Genomic DNA, 19998 nt, shown 5'->3' with positions numbered 1-19998 from the left:
AACAACAAAAAAATCTCCATCATGTTGTTGTCTTAAAAACTGTGCTAACTTAGAAAATAGCCTTATTCTCTCAAAGCCAGCATTTGGAGCAAATGTCCACAAAAATGAAATTCATATTATTTATTTCAGATCTATAATCAAGAGTCTCCCATGTTCTAATTCATTTTTTCCACAAAATATTGAAATTGAGAGAAGGAGCAAACAAATTGCTACCCCTGCACTTAAATTATTTCCATAAGTACTTATTAAGTAAATTATATCCATAAGTTTATCTAAATTAGTGTGTTTCTTGCAAGAAAATAATATTTAATTCTTTCAAATTAATAATCTCAGAAGGAAATACACGTTTTTTCATATCCCTCATCCCATCAGAAAGAGAGAGGAAAGAAAACAAATTTCTCAAGATCAGGAAAAAAAAATCACCAATTTCTACCCCCTGCTTTCCCTTTTGTTTCATCAAGAAAAAAAAATAAAAACTTTTGCTGATAATTAATGTCATCCAAGATGTACATATCTTTCTTTCTTCAGTCGAAAAGAAATTAAGGTTTTAGTAAATTATCAGCAAAAGTTTTTTTTTTTAAGTGAACTACTCTTTAATTTGTTCAACTGTGTACAAATCACTTTCTCTTGCTCTTTCCATTTGACCCCACTGTTCATCTCTCATGCTATCTTCAGTACTCTAAGGTAAACCATCTATTTCATCGCCTACGTCCTCTTCTGAACATTTTGCCTGAGTCACTAAAGAGTTTTGCAGTACATCCTCTACACTCATTCATTCACCATCCTATCCGTAGCACCACAAGCACGAGCAGGCTTTTCAACAGCATAACTACACCCAGGTTGATCATCACTCACTCTTTTAGAAATACATGCATTCACCTCCTCTGGTTCCTTCACCTCCTCCATCACTCTATCAATCAACACAGTCTCTTGTCTATTCCTTTCAATCTCGTGAATTTCTCTTCATAAAATTGAGGTTAAACCACTGGATCACATTGATTACATGTATGATGTCTTTACTACGTTTCTAGGGCTTGAAAGTGGTAGTTGTAGGCTGTCAGTGGAGGGACAGAGCGGTCTCAGATTTCATTAAAGATCTTCATTTGTGTTCTGAAGATGAATGAGTTTGGAACGACTTGATGTAACCTTTAAACTAACTAAAATAATTTCTATATTTGATCTGTCATTTTTTTTATTCAATATATATGGGAATATGATGGGGACATGAAAATTTAGGCTACTTTATAACAGGCAAGGTGCATCTGGTCTCCATCTGCATCAGCTGTGACCTTGACTCGTGTGTTGTAGAGCTCAGCACTTCGTGTCAGGTATGATGCATTTGCATTGGGTTTATTGCTGTCCTGACTATTAAAGCCTGCACAAAACTGTTCAGAACCTTTTTAGTAGCCTTAGGTTTTCTGCAGAAAGTACTGTAAAGAGCTTTGAGGAAAATCAGTTTTACTTGATTACAGAGGACAACATTTCATTCCATTGTTGGTGGTTAAAAAATGACTGCTGTTTATGCTTTTCTTCCTGGCTTCAAACCAAACACGGTCCCCCTTTTTGCAGGCTTGCTGTATGACAGACAGGACAGGTCACTCTGATTGTCAACAATCTACGGGGATTGGGATCTGGGTCGAGGGTTTGTTGTGTGTGAGCATTTCTGTAGACATCTCAGGTTACGCTGTGGTGAATAAAACCACAGTAATGGATTCACACAACACTGAATAAATCAGCAGAAACGGGAGACTAACTGTACGTGAGAGGCAATTATTCATAGTAGAGTTTATTGTGTAAACATTCTCTGTTGAAGAGAATGAGAGAGAATAAGAATCATGATATGATGGATTTTCTCAAGGTCAGTGAATGAGAAATAGAACAATAACGCTCAACTCAGTGGATTAACCATTTAAAAAGAACTGTTTAATAATCTTTTACTCTTTTCATTGATCCCCACTGGAAAAAAATCAAAAAATCAAAGGTGTCCCTAATGCACGTTCCTAGTCGTATTGTGCTCTATTAATTGTCTTTGTAATGCCTTTGTATATATATAAAGGCACTGGTGGTGGTGGTGTCATGGTGTGTGTGTGATGTTTTCTTGGCACACTTTAGGCCCCTTAGTGACAATTGGGCATTGTTTAAATGCCACAGTCTACCTGAGCACGGTCTTCTGTTTTCATTTGTATGCTGCTGAAAATGGACACTTACAGACCTTTACTAGTTTACAGTTTAGAGACAACAGGATGAGGTCTGAGCTGCTGTCAAAGACCTCTGTTGAATGAGGGAAGCAAGTTAGACAACATTCTGGTCATTAACTCCTCTGGAGATGTGATTGTGTCGATATCATTCTCAGTCTGAAAACTGGGACATGGCATATCTGCATGACATGTGAGTTACTGGCAGTGCATTATTTCCATTTCTGAAACTCTGTAGAACAGGCCCTTTCAAGGGAACTCGAACTGCGTCGAATGGCACTTTGGGGGAACGCCCCTCAGCATAGCACCTCTGAAGTATGAATGAAAGCTAATCTCCTGATTGGTGCCGTATTTTGACTCCCCTCGTTAAAGTCAGTATCTGATTGTCTAATCTTAATCCCCACCACTAATCCTAATCCCACCCCCACAACTAATCCAAAATTTAGCAATACTAGTGGGGTAATGATTTGGCAGGGGTCAGAATTTGGCACAACACCAGCACACAGCAAGCACCCTGTGTCAAACTGTCTGTCCTATTTGGTATTGTTTGTCCCATAACAACTGTCCTTAAAAATTGCAACATATAATCTAGCGGCTTGGAATCTCGCATTTGCCGAGGCAGCGTGTAGGTTACGGGTCTAATCAACAATAAAGTTTTGGTGACTATGATCTTGCGTTTTCCGAGGCAGCGCGTAGATTAAAGGTCTGCATTGCAATTCAGAATCTATCTAGTGGCTCAGATCTCGCGTTTGCCGAGGCAGTGCGTAGATGTAAGGTCTGCATTGCAATAAAGAACATAGTGACTCGGATCTCGAGTTTGTCGAGCGCTTAGATTTGGTCTACTCTGCAATAAAGATTCTGTGTGGGTGCGAGGCATGCACAGTCAGCTCCTGAAGGTGCTGGCTGTGTTCAGTGAGGAATATCTCGACACCTTGCGCCCGTTGACTTTCTTCTCGAGAGATGAAAGCCAAATATATTGTGAATGACTCGAATCTCGCTTTTGCCGAAGAAGTGCGTAGATTCACAATCTAGGAAATAATACTGTTTTGTGCGAGGCGTTCACAGTCAGCTGCTGAGGGTGTTGGCAGTGTTCATTGAGAAATATCTCGACGCGTAGTCCTACAAAATAAACCGTATGCTGATGTTTCAGCCTCGCACCTATTGGCTTTCTTCTCGAGGGATGAAAGCCAAATATATTGTTACGGCTCAATTCTCGCGTTTGCCAAGGGAGCATGTAGATTATGAGACTGTAAATAATATAAACAGTATTGTTGGTGTTTATGGCGGCATTTAAAGCAGCACTATGTAACTTTTTCAACCTTAATAATATTTTTTCAAAATCCTTGAGATGGTACATTGACTTACAATAGGTTGAATGACAGGTCTACCATAGCCTGACAGTGTCTGTATCGCTTTTACTGGGACTATGTAACTTCGGGGTGCAGGTAAGAACCCGAGCACAAAAAGAACTACAAATTCGACTGCTTTACGGAATATATCACTTCCTCCACTTCCTCAAATTTCAACGCTAGAGCCCAACAAGGTTTTTTTTCCCCCTCTGTATGTTGTCATCGCTGAAGCAGCAAGTAAAACCAAGAAGCCAAAGGTTTTGTCAGAGGACAGTAGAAAGAGAAAAAGGAAGAATGGCTAAATAAAAGGCTGGATGAGGATCAATATTGGTCCAGCTTTAGCTCGCAGGCGTAAGCCAAAGGAGGAGGTGGGGTGCCCGTCCGATCCAAGAGGTCCTCACTCCTAAAGGTAACATTTTTGGGGTATGCCAAAATGAGCGAACAAGTGATTTTTTTTATACTAATGCTATTTGTAATACTACTCCACAAAAACGTAACTAAGTCCCCCGACTCCAGTCCAGTGCATCAATCTTCCCCCGCCTAGCAAATGTGAAGTGCGTCAAACAGAGCGTGTGCATGATCAGTTTACTGTTTGTAATGTGTTACCAATCGGTGTAGAGAGCGTGAGGTGGATTCAGTTAACTGCCCAGGGGCTTCAGTTCTGAAGTTCCTCCAAGATTGCTTTGCAGCTGGTCTTACCCCGTCCACACTCAAGGTGTACCTGGCTGCAATTGCAGCTTTCCACGCTCCTCTGGGTGATGGACCTCTTGGGAGACAGCAGTTGGTCATGCACTTCCTCCTTGGGGCTTGGAGGACGAGACCTGCAGCTCGTACGAGGGTTCCCACATGGGACCTCGTAGTGGTTTTCGAAGGGCTGGCTGAGGCCCCCCTCGAACCACTGGAGTCGGCTGAGGCCAAGAAACTTTTCATGAAGGTGTTTTTTTTGCCATTACTTCTCTGAGCAGGGTAGGAGATCTCCAGGTGCTCTCTATATCAAATGGGTGCCTGGAGTTTGCTCCAGGCGACATTAAAGCCATCCTTCACCCCAGGTCGGGCTATTTGCCTAAGGTGCCGTCCAATGCAGCATGGCCTATAGATCTGCAGGCTTTTCATCCTTCACCTCACGTGACGGCAGATGAGGACAGACTTTATCTGCTCTGCCCTGTCAGAGCGCTAAAAATGTATATTCAGAGGTCCTCTTCATGGCCGAAGTCAGACCAGTTGCTGGTGTATTTTCGGTCGCCCAAGAAAGGGTTTCCTGCTTCCAAGTAGACCATCAGCAACTAGATTGTTATTTCAATCCATGCTATTTCTTTGGCCTACCATGTGTGCAATTTGCCTTCACCTTCATGGCCATGAGGGCTCATTCAACCAGAGGCATGGCACCCTCTAGAGCCCTCCTTTCGGGGGCACCGATACAGGAGGTTTGCGATGCGGCAGGATGGGCCACCTCTTGGGCCAGGATGGGCCACCCCTTGTTCCCTGAGAAAGGGAACGAGAATTGCGTCCCTTCGCCACGCCTTCCCCTGCCTGGGAGTGCTTGCTTCATCACAGAAGCTGACATCTTATGTATGCCGGCGTACTTATAAAGCTTCTGCTTGTATACCATCACACATTATGTCATGATGCAACACCAGTTGGAGATTGGCTTAGTTTCATTCATACTTCAGAGGCACTACGCTGAGGGGCGTTCCCTCAAAGTGTCATTCGATGCAGCTCTTGTTCCCTTTCTCATGGAACAAGGGTTACAGTTGTAACCCGAGGACGTTTTTCATTTATGACATAAATTCAACAAGGCAGATGAAAGTGGCAAAGCAACAAGTGTCTACCTTTTATTCCAGAACATAAAAAGTAACAGTTAAAAAAAAAGGATCAAAGGAACGTTTCATTTTAGATATTTTATTGTATTTGTTGTAGTTTCCTTTCCATAGCTGAGTATACATCGGTCCCTTGCGGTGAAACCGTTAAGTCCAACTATTTTGAAAAATTTAAACAATGACGTAAATGATAGTTCTTCATGCCTTAAAATAGCTTGAATATAACTACACCCTTGCCTCATTTCTATAAGTATGCAAATTAGCCCCACCCCCACACACCAACTCAGAGATTCACTCAGTGACGATCACACATCGTAATTGTTTACAGGGTAGTTTGTGATGTCAGAAACAACAGTGATTTCAAACCACTATTTTGATACTGTCTTATGTTTGCTGTAGTTTAAGGAGAAAATACAGCGATAGTGTTGACTCATGAATTTGTCAAATGGTTTGTCTTAAAGCAAATTAAAAACACCGCATAAACAACATTAAAAGCTTGTTCTTTACCCCAGGGGGACTTTAATGAAAAACAAGATTTTTGTGATTTTTGAAGAATATCCATACAGTGAAAGTCAGTGAGGTCCAAAAACACTAGGAAAAAAAACTGAGAAGGAAGGAATATATAAATACATGTTTGAAATGACATAAAGGTGAGTGAATGGTGACAGGTTTACCCCTTTAGGTAGTGCTGACTGCTGAGCAATATAGGTAACAATGAGTGCTTAAAAGTGTGCGTAGCTAGAATGACTCAAACTTTTTGCCGCAAGTCTGAGGACATCAGAGTATTGCTTTCATGCACTTGACCTATGACTTTTAGAAAGAACGTTCATGATGTGATTCTCTTTCTCTTAAATTAGCAGTGAAGGCCAAGACCAATTAAACGGAAACCCCCCTTAAACCATAATAATGCCTTGAATCAAATTAAGCTGTTGTTTAGAATGAAATTAACTATTGAGATGCCTTATTACATTTAATCAATGGGAGGTTTATTTTTAACATATCTACACTGTACTCAAACAATTACCTGTGTGTCGGTCAAATCATTTCCTAAATAAATGGTAAATGGAATAAACATAAAAAGAATCATTCCCCAGCCTTTATTAATGTCTCTTTAATTGAAATTCAGTCCACCTAAAAAGGCAATTTCTTTCGGAAAGACACAATCACCCTCATTTAAAAAAAAAAAAAAATGTCCCAGTGGCGATTAATGACGATACAGTATGGAGACGTATCCACAGGTGTTGTGATAATGAAGGGTTTCGTCATGAATGGTTCACTTGGAAAGTGTGGAAGACTGGGGTGTGTGTGTGTGTGGGGTGGTGTAGTATAGAAAAAAAACACAATTTTCTATACTACGATATTTTGTTAGTATTGAGAGTATTTACAATACTGAATAAATGTGTAGATTCACATAAAACATTTGTTTGGCCTAATGGACTGGTGGTCTAGAATTTTTTTGTAGAATAGAGTCATTCTTCAAAATATCTTCCTTTGTGTTCAGCAGAGGAAAGAAACTCATACAGGTCTGCAACAACTTGACAGTGAGTAAATTATGACAGAAAATGCATTTTTGGGTGAACTTTCCCTATAAGTTGTGGGTTCTAAGCCACCCTTGAATTTTTTTTTCTCTCTCTCATTAAAACCAAAATTGTTCACCAGTGATTGTATATCAAGAGCAGGGACTTGTTTGCGTGTATTTTGTTTTGTGATTTCACCGGAACGAATGTCTGCGCAACAGCCTAAAGCAATAGATTAAAGAGCTCGTTTGTGTGAAGCCTATGCAAGAGCACCAAGAGAACATTTTTGCTAATCAAATGGAGATTTTTCTTTTGTATAAGGTACATCCATTGTACGAGATGTTTCAAAAAGTGGTGGGGACAATATCAACACTGGCTAAAAGTGGTGGGGACATGTCCCACCTACAAATTATGACCATGGGTATAGGTCTACATAAGCTATTTTGAAAAAATATACAGTGAAAATCAGTGAGGTCCAATGTTGGCCCTAATTGACCTTTATTGTATGGACAAAAGATTTTAAAAGATTTTAAAAACTAGCTGAATCATCAGGTAGATCTCTGTCCGACTCACTTGTGTAGGGTCAAGCCTCAGAGACGACATTTGGCCCTTTAGTAATTTCTCGTTAGAAGTAACATCAAGCTTAGAAAAAGTTGGTCAAAAAAACACATACAGAACTTTCAGACACCATATTTTTTTTATAGCTCTGCACTGTTAGGCTATCACATTTGCAATAGTCCTGATGTTTGGGAAAACAGCAATCTGTACCCTGGCTTATAGGAACATAAATTGGCTGTTATGAATAAGAATGCATACAGGGATTTGTTTTTGGGAGGCAGGGCTCTTTTTCGAGTGCAAGCCTTCTGTATCGAGGCCCGTTTCATGAGCTGACCCTGAGAACACATTTCCATCTAGAAAGAGGACAGTGGAAATACATGAAAAGGATTCGCTGTGCTGCCACCTTTTAAGCAAGAGTCGTCAGTACCACAAACAACACTGAACTCAAAAGTTGAAAAATTACAGGTATTACCAGTAGTATTCATTTGCTTACATACAAGTTATTAGATGTCAAAGTCTAATAACAAGTTAGTACAAGTTATAGAATCAGATTATAGATGACAGTTATAGTCAGTGTGCGAGATCTTCGATAACAGGTATCAGGAGAGTTTGAAAAATTAAATATTTAGAATGCTGATCATTAGATTTAAAAGGTTATAGATAAATTAGTCATGAAACATTTACTTTATTTGTTATGTATTAATTAATAAATTGTATAAGATTATTAATGGTTTCTCATGGAATAATTGTTTTGCTTATTCAGATAAGATAGGAGTAAGGCTGGATGTGTTGTTCCTAAAAGCAGGGCATTCCTGTAGAGAACTTCATATTTAGTAGGCTATAGCAAAAAAAAAAAAAAAAAAAAAAAAAAAAAAAACAAGGTCTCACACAGCCCAAATTGTTATTTGGCCTGATCATCAGCACAATAAGACAAACTATAAATAGTCTTACATTAAACAAAACACTAAATCTAAATAATTGCAATACTCATCGCAGGGGTTAGGTGACCGTAAAAATTTAACACGTGGACAAAAGGGGTTCTGGTTCAAATTTGTAGTCTAGATTTTGTGTTTGGGTCTACTGAAACACGTTCTTAGGCTATTTTTGCGATCGAGGAAAACTAAATATTGCATAGGTCTAGGATATGATTCTTTGTTTGTGACAGCACCCTACACGAATTGAAATCTTTGACAATAACTATCGACGATTTTTTTTTAAATTTGTTGCCATCCAGCAACTTTCTGATGGAAAATAAAAGGATAGCCTATCACGAATGCATATTCAAAATAAGACAGAATTATGCCCGCGTTGTTATAGTACTCACTTCAAGTGCACCCCCCCCCCCCCCCTTCGGAGTGAGCAGGGTATAGTGATGCTCACGTTCGAAAGGAATTCACTCATCATTATAAGCCTGTTCAGCGCTGAGTCTGCTGCTGAGCGCCCGCGAGAGAGTGGGCCAGTAGGATGAAGACGCATAGTACGCGTGGGAACTGTATGGATTAGTTTGCACCGGCGAACTCTGCTCGCGCTCAGAGAGAGACTTACAATATTGTCGTCACATATCTCGCTGGAAAACATTTATTCGCACGCGCGCAAAATCTGAAATATCTATTCCGTTTATACGCGCGCAGTGACGCCTCCTTTCTGTCATGTAGGGCTTCATGTGAACGCATTACTGTTGACCGATGGGACACAAACAGAGGGTCACCCAGTGTGAGGAGGCAACGTGAAGAGTCCGCCGTGTTTACATGGGTCGAATAATTTTGGAAAAGAGAGCAAATTCTGGCAGTACTCTTGGGAAAGTTCAGTTCCAGCTGCAGGGGAGCAGGTCGAAACGCTTATCTAACAGGGAACACTGACTGAGTGTTGCGCGTGACATCGCGTCTGAACAAATCATTTAGCCTACACCTGCCTCCGAGGACCTCAACTCAAACTCGACATCATATTGTTTACCGAGGATTACGTGTCAATCGGAACCCCTAAAACAAGGATATAACGACTTTAATTTTAATAACTATACTGCAACTGGGTGAAAATGAGGCAGAGATTCAAATGCGCGCAGAATTCACCAGATTGTTTCCAGTTGTAAGTGCTACACTTAACATCCTTGGGGTGCACATCTATTGTTTTTGAAACAGAGGTCTGTCACCCCGGAGAGGAGCATCCGGACAGCTGCATCTGGAGCAAAGGAGCGCTGTGTTGTTTGAAGGTTTCTGCAGGAAAAAAAAAAAAAAAATGAGTCGCATCCTTCACACACAGGTACGCCTATTACCCCATAAAAGCGTATAACTTAAATAGCTTAACTTAAATTGTTGGCCATTTTGACCGATCAAATCAATGCTAAACTCTAAACACGTTTTGGTCAGACATGGACAAACCCAACGTTGGTTTAAATTTCTAAAATGCATTTTAAACTCAACGGTTGGGTTTGTCAATATGTGAAATAAACAACCTTGCATTTTTTTCATGCAAAACTGTATAACTGGTTAAATGTTAGTTCATATACGCTGAATTTTTTTTAGAAGGAAATAGTCTACATGCATTTTTTGTGAATGTTTTTATATATAAGGATTTATTACATCATAATTTCCTAAAAATGGTAATTCGTATAGGGTAAATATTGTTAAAATAATTTGTTTAGTTGTCATTTAGAAAGTTAGATGCTTATTATTGTTGATATATGCATTGGATTAGATTGTTTCATTTTGTTTTGTAGTGGCATTGTGTGTATTAAGCTGATGGTGTCAATTTTGTGACACTACACAGGCACATTTTTATGCATTATCTTGCTTTCTATTGCCACTGTGTTGGTGCCAGTAACTGTATAAAACATAAATTGTCATGACACAACTATACCATAATATTTATGTAATTTACATATATAGTTATAAAAAAATGCCATCACATTTTTTACTGCAAACTCCCCTCCCCCCCATAAGTATATATTTTTTTATAGTGCCCATTTAAAGTTTTAAAAACTAGTTGCATTGGTTTGTCTCACCAAGCAAATTGCAATTGCTTTCTTAATATGATGTTGCTTGTTACAGGATTTATTTGTTCTCATTTTTGTTCTGTTTTGTTTAAATGTCTTAAAGTGTGTCATTAAGCTATCATTTGACACTGAGATTTTAAGGGAAACTGTGGAGGTAATTAATGACTATCCTTCAACGGGGGAGATCATTGCCAATATGACTCAGCAGTGTGTGGGTGCTATTGAATTCTGTAGACAGTAAATACAAGCAGGGACAGGACACACTCCCCTGCCAGTCCTCAGCTGAGCCGCAAGACATTTGAAAAGAATGTCAATTCTAGCTTATAATAGAAGCTTGGCACTGCATCACAAGCATATCATATATTTGAAATGATATAAAATTACATCACTGAAAGGTAAAGAAAAAAGAAGCTTTATTTTTAGCCCTTTAACAGTCTCACTCTGGACCATGGCCCAGTTTGGCAACATTACGAAGTAATGTGCTGAAACTCTGACAGTCAAAACATACAAGCTCTCAGCTACCATTATTATGTGTTTTATCACTTTCAGCGCTGTGGACTGCTTGAATGGCAGAGAGTATTTTGCACTGAAAATGATTTGAGTGACGATTGATCAAATTTATGTTGTGAAATACATACTGAAGACATGGCCCCTGTGATTTTTGCTGTGCAGCTTTTGCCAATGTTATGAAACGTCCCAAGTGGCTAGTAGGGGTGCAGAAAAACAAGTAGGATTCGAAACAACTGCTAATCGACTTTCGAGATTTAACTCTTTTTCATTGCCTCAGCACATCAGTGTTGTTGCTGTGATCATTCAAATATGCAATACACATGTACATTTCATAGTATTTAAAGACTGATAACATTTTTTTTGTGTGTGTGTGTGTGTGCATCTAGAGATGTTGGAAAGTCAGGTCCGAGGCGACTGACTTGTTGTGCTGATGATTATAATAACATTGAGACCAGAAGAAAACAGAGCCATCTGTGAGAAAGAAAAGCTTATGAATGTGTAATCTTGCCCTCATCAGATACCAATGACATCGTTATCATTTTAGTTCCCCTGCCTGCCTCGATGTATGTCTTTTGATAGCATATTTCCATCACAATGCTGCTGGCATTTGTTATACCTTGTTACACCTGATGTGAGCTCAGAACGCATTCTTTTCTACTCATCTGTGAGTTTAGACTTCCAGCAGGAAACGAGCATCTGAGGACATTTGCCCCGGAAGATGTGTTTGTTTGTGTGTTTATATCAGTCCACAGGGAGAATAATTTCACCTGCACACAACTCCTTCAGCCAGGTTGTGCACACGGAGCTTTTGTTAAATTACAGTCAACCAGTTCAATAACAGGTCTAATTAACTCATCACAGAAATATAAAGAGCAGCTTTGAGCTTAAGGTTTTAGTGTGCAGGGGACTTATCAGTTTCTCCTCAAGATGTCAGAATTTAAATGTCAGGAGCGGAGTATCCACAATTGTTTTTGAGCTTGTTGTTGTGGTGTGGCTTGCTTATTTGCTGCTGTTTTGCAAAATTGTTGATGTGGTGCTTCTCTGCACAATGTATATGGTGTCTGTTTTAAAGAAGAGTCTTTCTTCTTTAAAACACTATTCCGATCCATTGTGTAGAGAATCCACCAAGCCACAAGCTTTATCATACGTGATTGCTGTCTTTTGAGAAAGATTAAGTCTGCATCGATGGAACAGCCTTGATGGGGGTAGAGTTGAGGTTTAGGGCTTTGAGGTTTCAAGCACTTCCAAAGGCATTTAGCTTTCACTGTGTCTTAGCAACGACAGGTACTGCCCATTATTTTTTTACTTTTAATATCCCAGAGGTCAATATCATGTCTGATTTACGTGGCTCATGGACCGCAGTGTATTTGCGTGACTAATCTAACTTGAACTGAGTTAAAAAACAGATGATGATTCCCAGAGCATATTTTGTTTTCTGTGAAAACTAGAATTGAACTTTGTGTTGGTCAACATTGTTCTTTTTGACTACAGTCTCACTTTCTATTAACCAGTTCAGGCGATGTTTTTGTTTTTTTGTACGGCAATCTAAATGGTGGCTTATTCAGTGCTGGAACCCTACTAGGTGTTTAGCAGTGGTGTATCTCTTTTGGGAGCTCTTTTAGTGATTGCTGAATTGGTTGTCTTGGGTGATATTTGGAGCAAGTATAAAATTAATGTCATGAAAATAGAGATTAGAAGCAGAATTATACCTTACACTAGTGCAAACTGTGTTACTGCTATTTTGCTCACTACCTAAACAAGCCACAGTTTAAATCAGTTATTCCCAACCAAATCATTCTGTGTATTTAAAAGTTCAGAGGGATACTTTTTGATTCTGAAAGATTTTGAAAGATTGGAAAGATTTTGATTCTGCTGCTATTATGGGGTGGTGATGGTGGATTAGACACATGAAGAGTTCAGATGCAAAAGCCTCTAAGTGCCATTTGAAATTTTCTTCTAAAATGATCATTTTTATCAAGCTTGTATTTTTAAGTTCAGTAATTTCACTTAAATAACAATTAATAGGTAATCTTTATTGCTATTTAAGTGTAATTACTGAACTTAAATATACAAGCTTGATAAAAATGGTCATTTTAGAAGAAAATTTCAAATGGCATTTAGAGGCTTTTGCATCTGAACTCTTCACATGCCTTTGGTGTGAGAGACCTGGGTTTGAATCCACTGTGAGACCCCAATGTGTCCCTGAGCAAGACACTTAACCCCTAGTTGCTCCAGAGGCGTGCAACCTCTGACATATATAGCACTTGTAAGTCGCTTTGGATAAAAGCGTCAGCTAGATGAATGAATAAAAATAAAAGAGAAAAAAATATGTTTACACATACACTGCTGTTCATGAGATTAGTAAGGTTTTTAAACTGTTTTTGAAATGTCTCTTGTGCTTAACTGCAGTATTTCCATATACAATACACAAACAGTTGGTTAAAAACAATACTTATATTGTACAAAAAAATATTATTATAAAATGTTTTGTAGAAGCTTTGCATTTAATTGTTTAAATAGTTTAACATTGGGAGAGCATTTTAGCTCTTTTTTCAACAAAAAAAGACGTAACAGATTTAAAGTTGAGCGCTAGCTTTTATCACCCCTAGACTGTCGTAGTCAATTTTAAAAGCATATTGAGGGTTATCAGTCTCTTAAATTAATATCGTGCTTATAATTTAGGAAGCTGTAGAAGGTTCTGGACATTTCAAAAGCTGGACGGCTTGCACAAAATGCATTTGAAGAGTTCAGATGCAAAAGCCTCTTAATGCCATTTGAAATTTTCTCCTTTAATGATGATTTTTTAACTTTTTAAGTTCAGTAATTTCACTTAAATAACAATTAATAGGTAATTATCATTGCCATTTAAGTGAAATCACTGAACTTAAATATACAAGCTTGATAAAAATTATCATTCTAGAAGAAAATTTCAAATGGCACTTAGAGGCTTTTGCATCTGAACTCTTCATTTGTTCTTTAAACTCAATTAATCTAGGCATGTAAACAGCGAGAAAGAGTGCAGGAACAGGAAGTACACTTTTGTTAAAGCCTGAGTGGCAAAGGCTGAGGGTGTAGTATAATTTTTGGGATTTGTCACTTAAAATGTCTTTTTGACCAGATGTCACCTCATGTCATTTTAACCCTTTGGTTAAATTCAGGTTTTTAATGTTGGTGTTCTTAATATGCTTTAAGATAAAAACATTTCAAGTCAAGTTAACACCATTACTCAGTTTTTTCTCCTTAAAACTGCAGTGAACCAAAGACAGTCTCAAAATCACGGTTTGAAATCGCTGCTGTTTCTGACTACCTTGTAACCAATGTCACGTGTATACTTAATGAGGCGTTATTTTAAGGCATGAATACATTTTCTCAAGGAAAAAACATTTAAATATGTCATTTTGGTGATCAAAGATGAGTTTTAAGGTCTAAAACGATTGACTACAGGTGGATTTTAAAGCAATTATTGAGTATGTTTAAATCTAAGATCTAAGAAACTGGCAACCATCAGAAACCATCAGAAATACATTATCTATTAAGTACATTAAATGTAGCATTCTTTATTTACTATATTGAAAGTGATATGCAGTACTGTGCAAAATGACAAAGAACATATTTCATTATACACTAATTGTTCAGTTATTCAGAGATTTTTACCTTTCCCAATGTGACTAAAAATGAAATGCAGTTTCACACTTTTCCTAAGTGACAACCTTGAATGCAGAATTGTTTTGTTAAATGTTGGACATTTCTAAATTAAATATTAGCTGATGCATGGAGGTCATCATTCCAAAATATGATAAGGTTATTTTTGCCAAGTCTGGAGGTCTTGAACAAATCTTGAACGTATTCTTCCATCCCTGATTCCCCATTAGTAATCATGAAACACTTCATTGAATTCGTTTTGGCCATTGAAAGCAAAAATGGCACAAGTGCAAAATGACTGTTTATAAAAGTATCATATCTGAACTTTAGAATGGGATTTTTTCTGCCACACGTACAACCTCTTTTTTGATGGGCTTGACGCTCTGTGTGGTCATGCAACACATGTTGTTTTGTGCAACAGAGTATGGGATTTGAGTAAGAAAGTTCGCTGAGTCTGTAATCACATGCTTACTTTGTCCTAGGACCTTGTCCTTTTTAAATTAAATGAGTGCTAATTGAACTCAATTAGCCTGTCAGTGGCTGGTACCTAGCAGCTGTTGTATAAGAAGAGACAAAGCCTCATTCATCTCTATCCAATCGATTTTCCTTTACCATCCGGCATTTTTCAAAACTTGCGTCCCACTTAAAATTGAACACATTTACATCAGAGGAACTTGCAACGGGTTCCCAAAAGGCATGTCTTCTTTCATATTGGTTGATCGTAATGCTGCACCATTAGGAAAGAGACGGATGTTCATGTTTGCCTCTTTTTTTTTTTTTTTTTTTTTTTGCTTTTTTTGGTGGGAAATGTATTATCACAGCAGATTAGACATGTAAATTAGCAAAAGCCGTTGTTTTGAGAAGACTAAATTAGATCCCTGTTGAAAGCATATTTTGCTTTTGCATTCTTTTGTTCTTCCTATTCTGTGAATATAATTTCTGTTTGAAGTGATATAAATATGATCTGCTTAACTGTTTCAAATCCCAAGTACTGTATTAGCAAAGCCTTCATTTTTTTTCTCCCTCTTCCCCTGTGTTTATTGCTGCATCTATTTCCTCTCATTCAGTTTTCAATTTCATTTTTCATTTTTATTGGTAAGAATAAAACTAATGGCGCATAACGCACATCGGTTTAGCAACGGGCATCAAAGAACAGTGAAAAACAAAACGAAATAATTGTGAAATACAGTCAATCAATTTTAAATGGTAATTATTATTGTAAATAATAATAATATTAATTATATAATTATTTATTAAATTATAGAAAAATAATAAATAATACATTTCTGTCAAATGAATTGCATGATATATGGATTCATTGACTGAATCACTATTTATTGCATATATCATTTGCTGAGAAAATCAAATTATTGTGTCAGGAGCGTTAAAAAAGTCAATATATTAGGCCTATAGTTTTGTCATCTTGTTTTTTAGCATTTTGCGCTCTGTTTTTTAATTAGCTCATTTTAGCATGTTAGTTTTGTTGTAATTGCACTAAATTGACATGCTAAATTGAGCCGTAATTAAAATTAAAGCAAGCAATAATTCTTCATAATAGAGAACAATCTTTATAGTCAGAAAGTGAATCAGATAAGACTGAGATGCATAGAAGCAGACAAAGACTAAGTGTGGCGAGTATCTAAAGTATGTTAGGCATTGACTTTTTACATTTATGTCTCTTTTGTCTGTGCATTTTGAACAACATAGTACAATTTCATAGAGGTTTTACACAGCCTTTTAAAAAAATTATGCTGATAGTGCACTACATATCCCATGCATGATTGACACTGACACAAACATAAATTTTACAGATTTGGCCCAAAAGAACAGTAGTAACAAGTGCAGACTCATTATTGAGTCTTCACTTTCCTTTTGTTTTAAACTTTTCAAAATTCTTAAACCTTGTGTTTTTTGCAGGTTTAAAGTGGATTTTGAATCCCAGATTTTCAATGTAGTCTTTTGGGCCCCACTACTGTATGTGTCCCAGTGGAATATAGTCTATAACAACATCCTCCCTTCCAAGCACACTTGAGCATTGTTTATTTGTGTGAGCATGTTTCCTATCTTTAATAAAAACACTTGCGTGTTTGTAACAGTCATATTCACATGCATTCACTCAGACTTTGCACATTGTGTTGGGGAAACACCCATATTCATGTCTGCACAAATTGACAAAATGTAACCCATGTACTGTACAGTATGTACTACCTCTCTCAGTCTATCATGGGTTTATTGAATGAAGTGTGCAGGAAGGTGGATGGGGTACTGCATCCAAGCATCTTTCATTAATTACCCAGCTATGCTTGTGTGGAACGCTGGCATAAAAGATATTGACTCCTTGCATTAACACTGCAGCCTGTGTCATCTCCATTTATCACAATTAACACCCCCACAGCAAGTAGAGCCAAGCGGCGCAGCCTCAAGGTCAGAGGTACAGTACACAGCCTTATCTTATCTTATCTTATCTTATCTTATCTTATCTTATCTTATCTTATCTTATCTTATCTTATCCTATCTTATCTTATCCTATCCTATCCTATATTATCTTTCTTCTTTTATTTAGTTTATTATTTTATTGTATTACATTTTTATTTTAAATTATTATAATTAAAGTTATATATATATATATATATATATATATATATATTTGCCTTTATTTAAATGGTAGGACAGAGAGGAATTTGACCAGGAAAATATCAGGTTGTCAGAGCACTTGCCTAAACAGTTGTTTATTTTACTTTATTTTATTTTATCACGTTTTTATATTATCAGTGGCCAGATTTATTTTAAACAGATCCAAATATCAAGTACTAGAACTCTTGCAGTCCAAAACTGGTGTTTTTAGAAGAAAAAGAATGAACATTTGAAATATAGATAGTCGCTTTTCCATCGGGCCAAACCATTCTCTTTGCTAAACGTTCCATTCCGTGCCAGCCAGGGGTGCGTTTTTCCCGAAAGCATCGTTAGCCAACTATGGTCGCAAGTTCCGTCGTTATCAGCATAGTTCAAGGAGTTGGTGTTTCCAACACTATCTCACGACCAATTCGTACGAATTCGACGCATGATTAAAAAGTGGCTAATTCGTACTAGTTCGTACGACCTCACTCGTACTAATTCGTACGATTTGTCTAAACCCACGTGATGGTTAGGTTTAGGGGCGGGGTAAGGGGTAGGTCATTCGTGTGAATTCATACGAAATGGCCAATTCGTAAAATATGTACGATTTAGCAAAATCGTATTAATTCGTACGAGTGAGGTCGTCTGAATTGTTACGAATTAGCCACTTTTTAATCATTCGTCGAATTCGTACGACTTGGTCGTGAGATCGGGTTGGTGTTTCCCGAAACCATCGTTCCAACGAACATTTGCAAACAGCATCGCAAAGTTGTGTGGTTTGAACGACAGCTCTCGACCTGTGGTTAGAGGCATCGTTTCTATATTGCATGACATTTGGAGGTAATAAATCCTTATCTTGAGCAAAATAAGCAAGCTCACATTCAGTACAGCCGGTCCCTTTTATTTAGAATGCATACAAATGGAATTTACGTCTTTTAGTTTTTCAACATTTAGAAATAGTCCTCAGATGACATGTTTGTAAATTATATTTTAAAATCTAGCGTTAATTGGATCTAAAACAGTTTCATTAAAAGTATTTATTATTCCACCATGTGCGAAACCAACGTGGTTGAACGATACTTTGCGACAATGGGTTTCGGGAAACAGTCGTGACTAGCTAGTTGACTTCTCCATTGATGCATAGTACTATGGTAGTGAAGCAACGAACTACGTCGTTGTACGGGAAACACACCACAGTGCGGACATGGTTTCATTTTCCACAATGGTTTAGTGATGATAAGAGATGCAAATAGCGAACCATGTAATTGAGGATGATCTTTTAATTTTAGGATGATTCTTTTAATTTTATTATTATTTGTGTTTACGTCACTCAAATAGCGCGACTAGCCAGCTACAGAGAAACTGATACCCAGGCAACTGACCAATCCTGAGTGGCGACATCACTACACGCATTTTACCAGCACGGTTCGCCATGGTTAGCAAACTGTGTTAAGAATTCCAGCCAAGAACGGTTTGTAATCGTGCAACGCCATACCAGGCTCAAGTGGAAACAGTTCCGTTGGCCCGACAGTAGAAAAAGAAAAACGGCTCACATTATTTTTTCAAGCTTTAAGCAGTACATTAGCAAATAGATGGCTTTAAAGCTCTTACAAATTGACTAAATTATGATTTCATGGGACATTTAAGAGTTTTGTTTGCTTGGTTGCTTGCTATCTGGCTGCATAAAGGGACATCTTTAAAGCTGAGCTGAAGCCTTTGCTAACTAACTTTGAGGCATTCGGTTAGACTAAGGTTAACTTTAGGATTTGGTTGGCTTTATTTTTGAAACAGGGTCAAGGTCAGGTTAGAATCTAAATTAGGCACATGCAAGCCATATAAAAAATAAAAAAAATAAAAAAATTAACTTGTTCTAGTGAGAAGTCTTAGAAGTCTCTGATTTGAGTCTAGTTTTGGGCAAAATCAAGCATGATTTGCCTAATGCTAAGTTGATGTGAAAGGCATTTCTGTACCTCTTAGTGGCTTGTCATGCTCAGACCAGCTGTCATGTTAGAGCAGTTCACAAATGATTTTACGCTACGGTCGCAATTAGTCTCCAACTTGTGTCTGTAGACATCCATGCACACATACACAAATATGAACTATAACACACTTCGTACACTCTGTCCAAATGCCACACATGGTTACTCATTCATCTGCTTCCCACTTGAGCGCGAAGCATCCCAAGTCTGCAAGCGCACACACAGATAGTTACGTCACATGTTTGTCCATGTACTCTAGTAGAGATTCACAGTACATACACATACATACACGCACACAAACTTACACACAAACCTGCATACCACCCATGTACTATGAAAGGACAGCCTCCTGAGTAAACACACACACAGAACTCAGGGCAGGATTATTATGGGATAAATAAGCAATAAGAGTGCAGCCTGTGTAAACAATATTAGAGTCATTAACAGGCTCCTTCATACAGAGAACAGCAGGCACATCTTAAACAAACAGACTGGACACTTTCCGTGAATATGGTACATGTGGGTTGCCTTACTTCATTTATCTGTTTATTTATAAATGCATTTAGTATTTTTGTTTATTTGTAGAATTTGTATTTATTCATTATTAATTTTAATTATTAGAGGATTATAAACTATATTTAGAGCAAATTTATGTCACAAGTATATTTAAAGGTACAGTGTGTAAGTTTCACTTTCACCACAAAACAATAACAATGGCATAGCTGGCGGTATGAATGAGTGTAGATTAATGGATTTTATGGAAATACAATGTAAATAATGGAAATTAACATTTTATGAACGTTAAGCAGTGGCCATTTGTTAA

General features: G+C 37.7%; 1 protein-coding gene across 1 annotated transcript in view; it reads left to right on the top strand.

Annotated features, from left to right (window-relative positions):
- The first annotated feature begins 8829 nt into the window (after window positions 1-8829).
- The window catches only part of crhr1 (corticotropin releasing hormone receptor 1), a 126438-nt gene continuing 115269 nt past the window's right edge, over window positions 8830-19998 (top strand). The window contains exon 1 of the mRNA XM_039686822.2: window positions 8830-9695. Within this exon, the coding sequence (XP_039542756.1) occupies window positions 9672-9695 (24 nt within the window). The 5' untranslated portion in view covers window positions 8830-9671. The remainder of the gene's footprint in view (window positions 9696-19998) is intronic.

The sequence above is a fragment of the Pimephales promelas genome, chromosome 3 (assembly GCF_988280905.1).
Source record: "Pimephales promelas chromosome 3, fPimPro1.hap1.1, whole genome shotgun sequence".
Lineage (NCBI taxonomy): Eukaryota > Metazoa > Chordata > Actinopteri > Cypriniformes > Leuciscidae > Pimephales > Pimephales promelas.
Note: the sequence above shows the minus strand (reverse complement) of the source record. Positions and strands in the feature narration are given on the sequence as shown.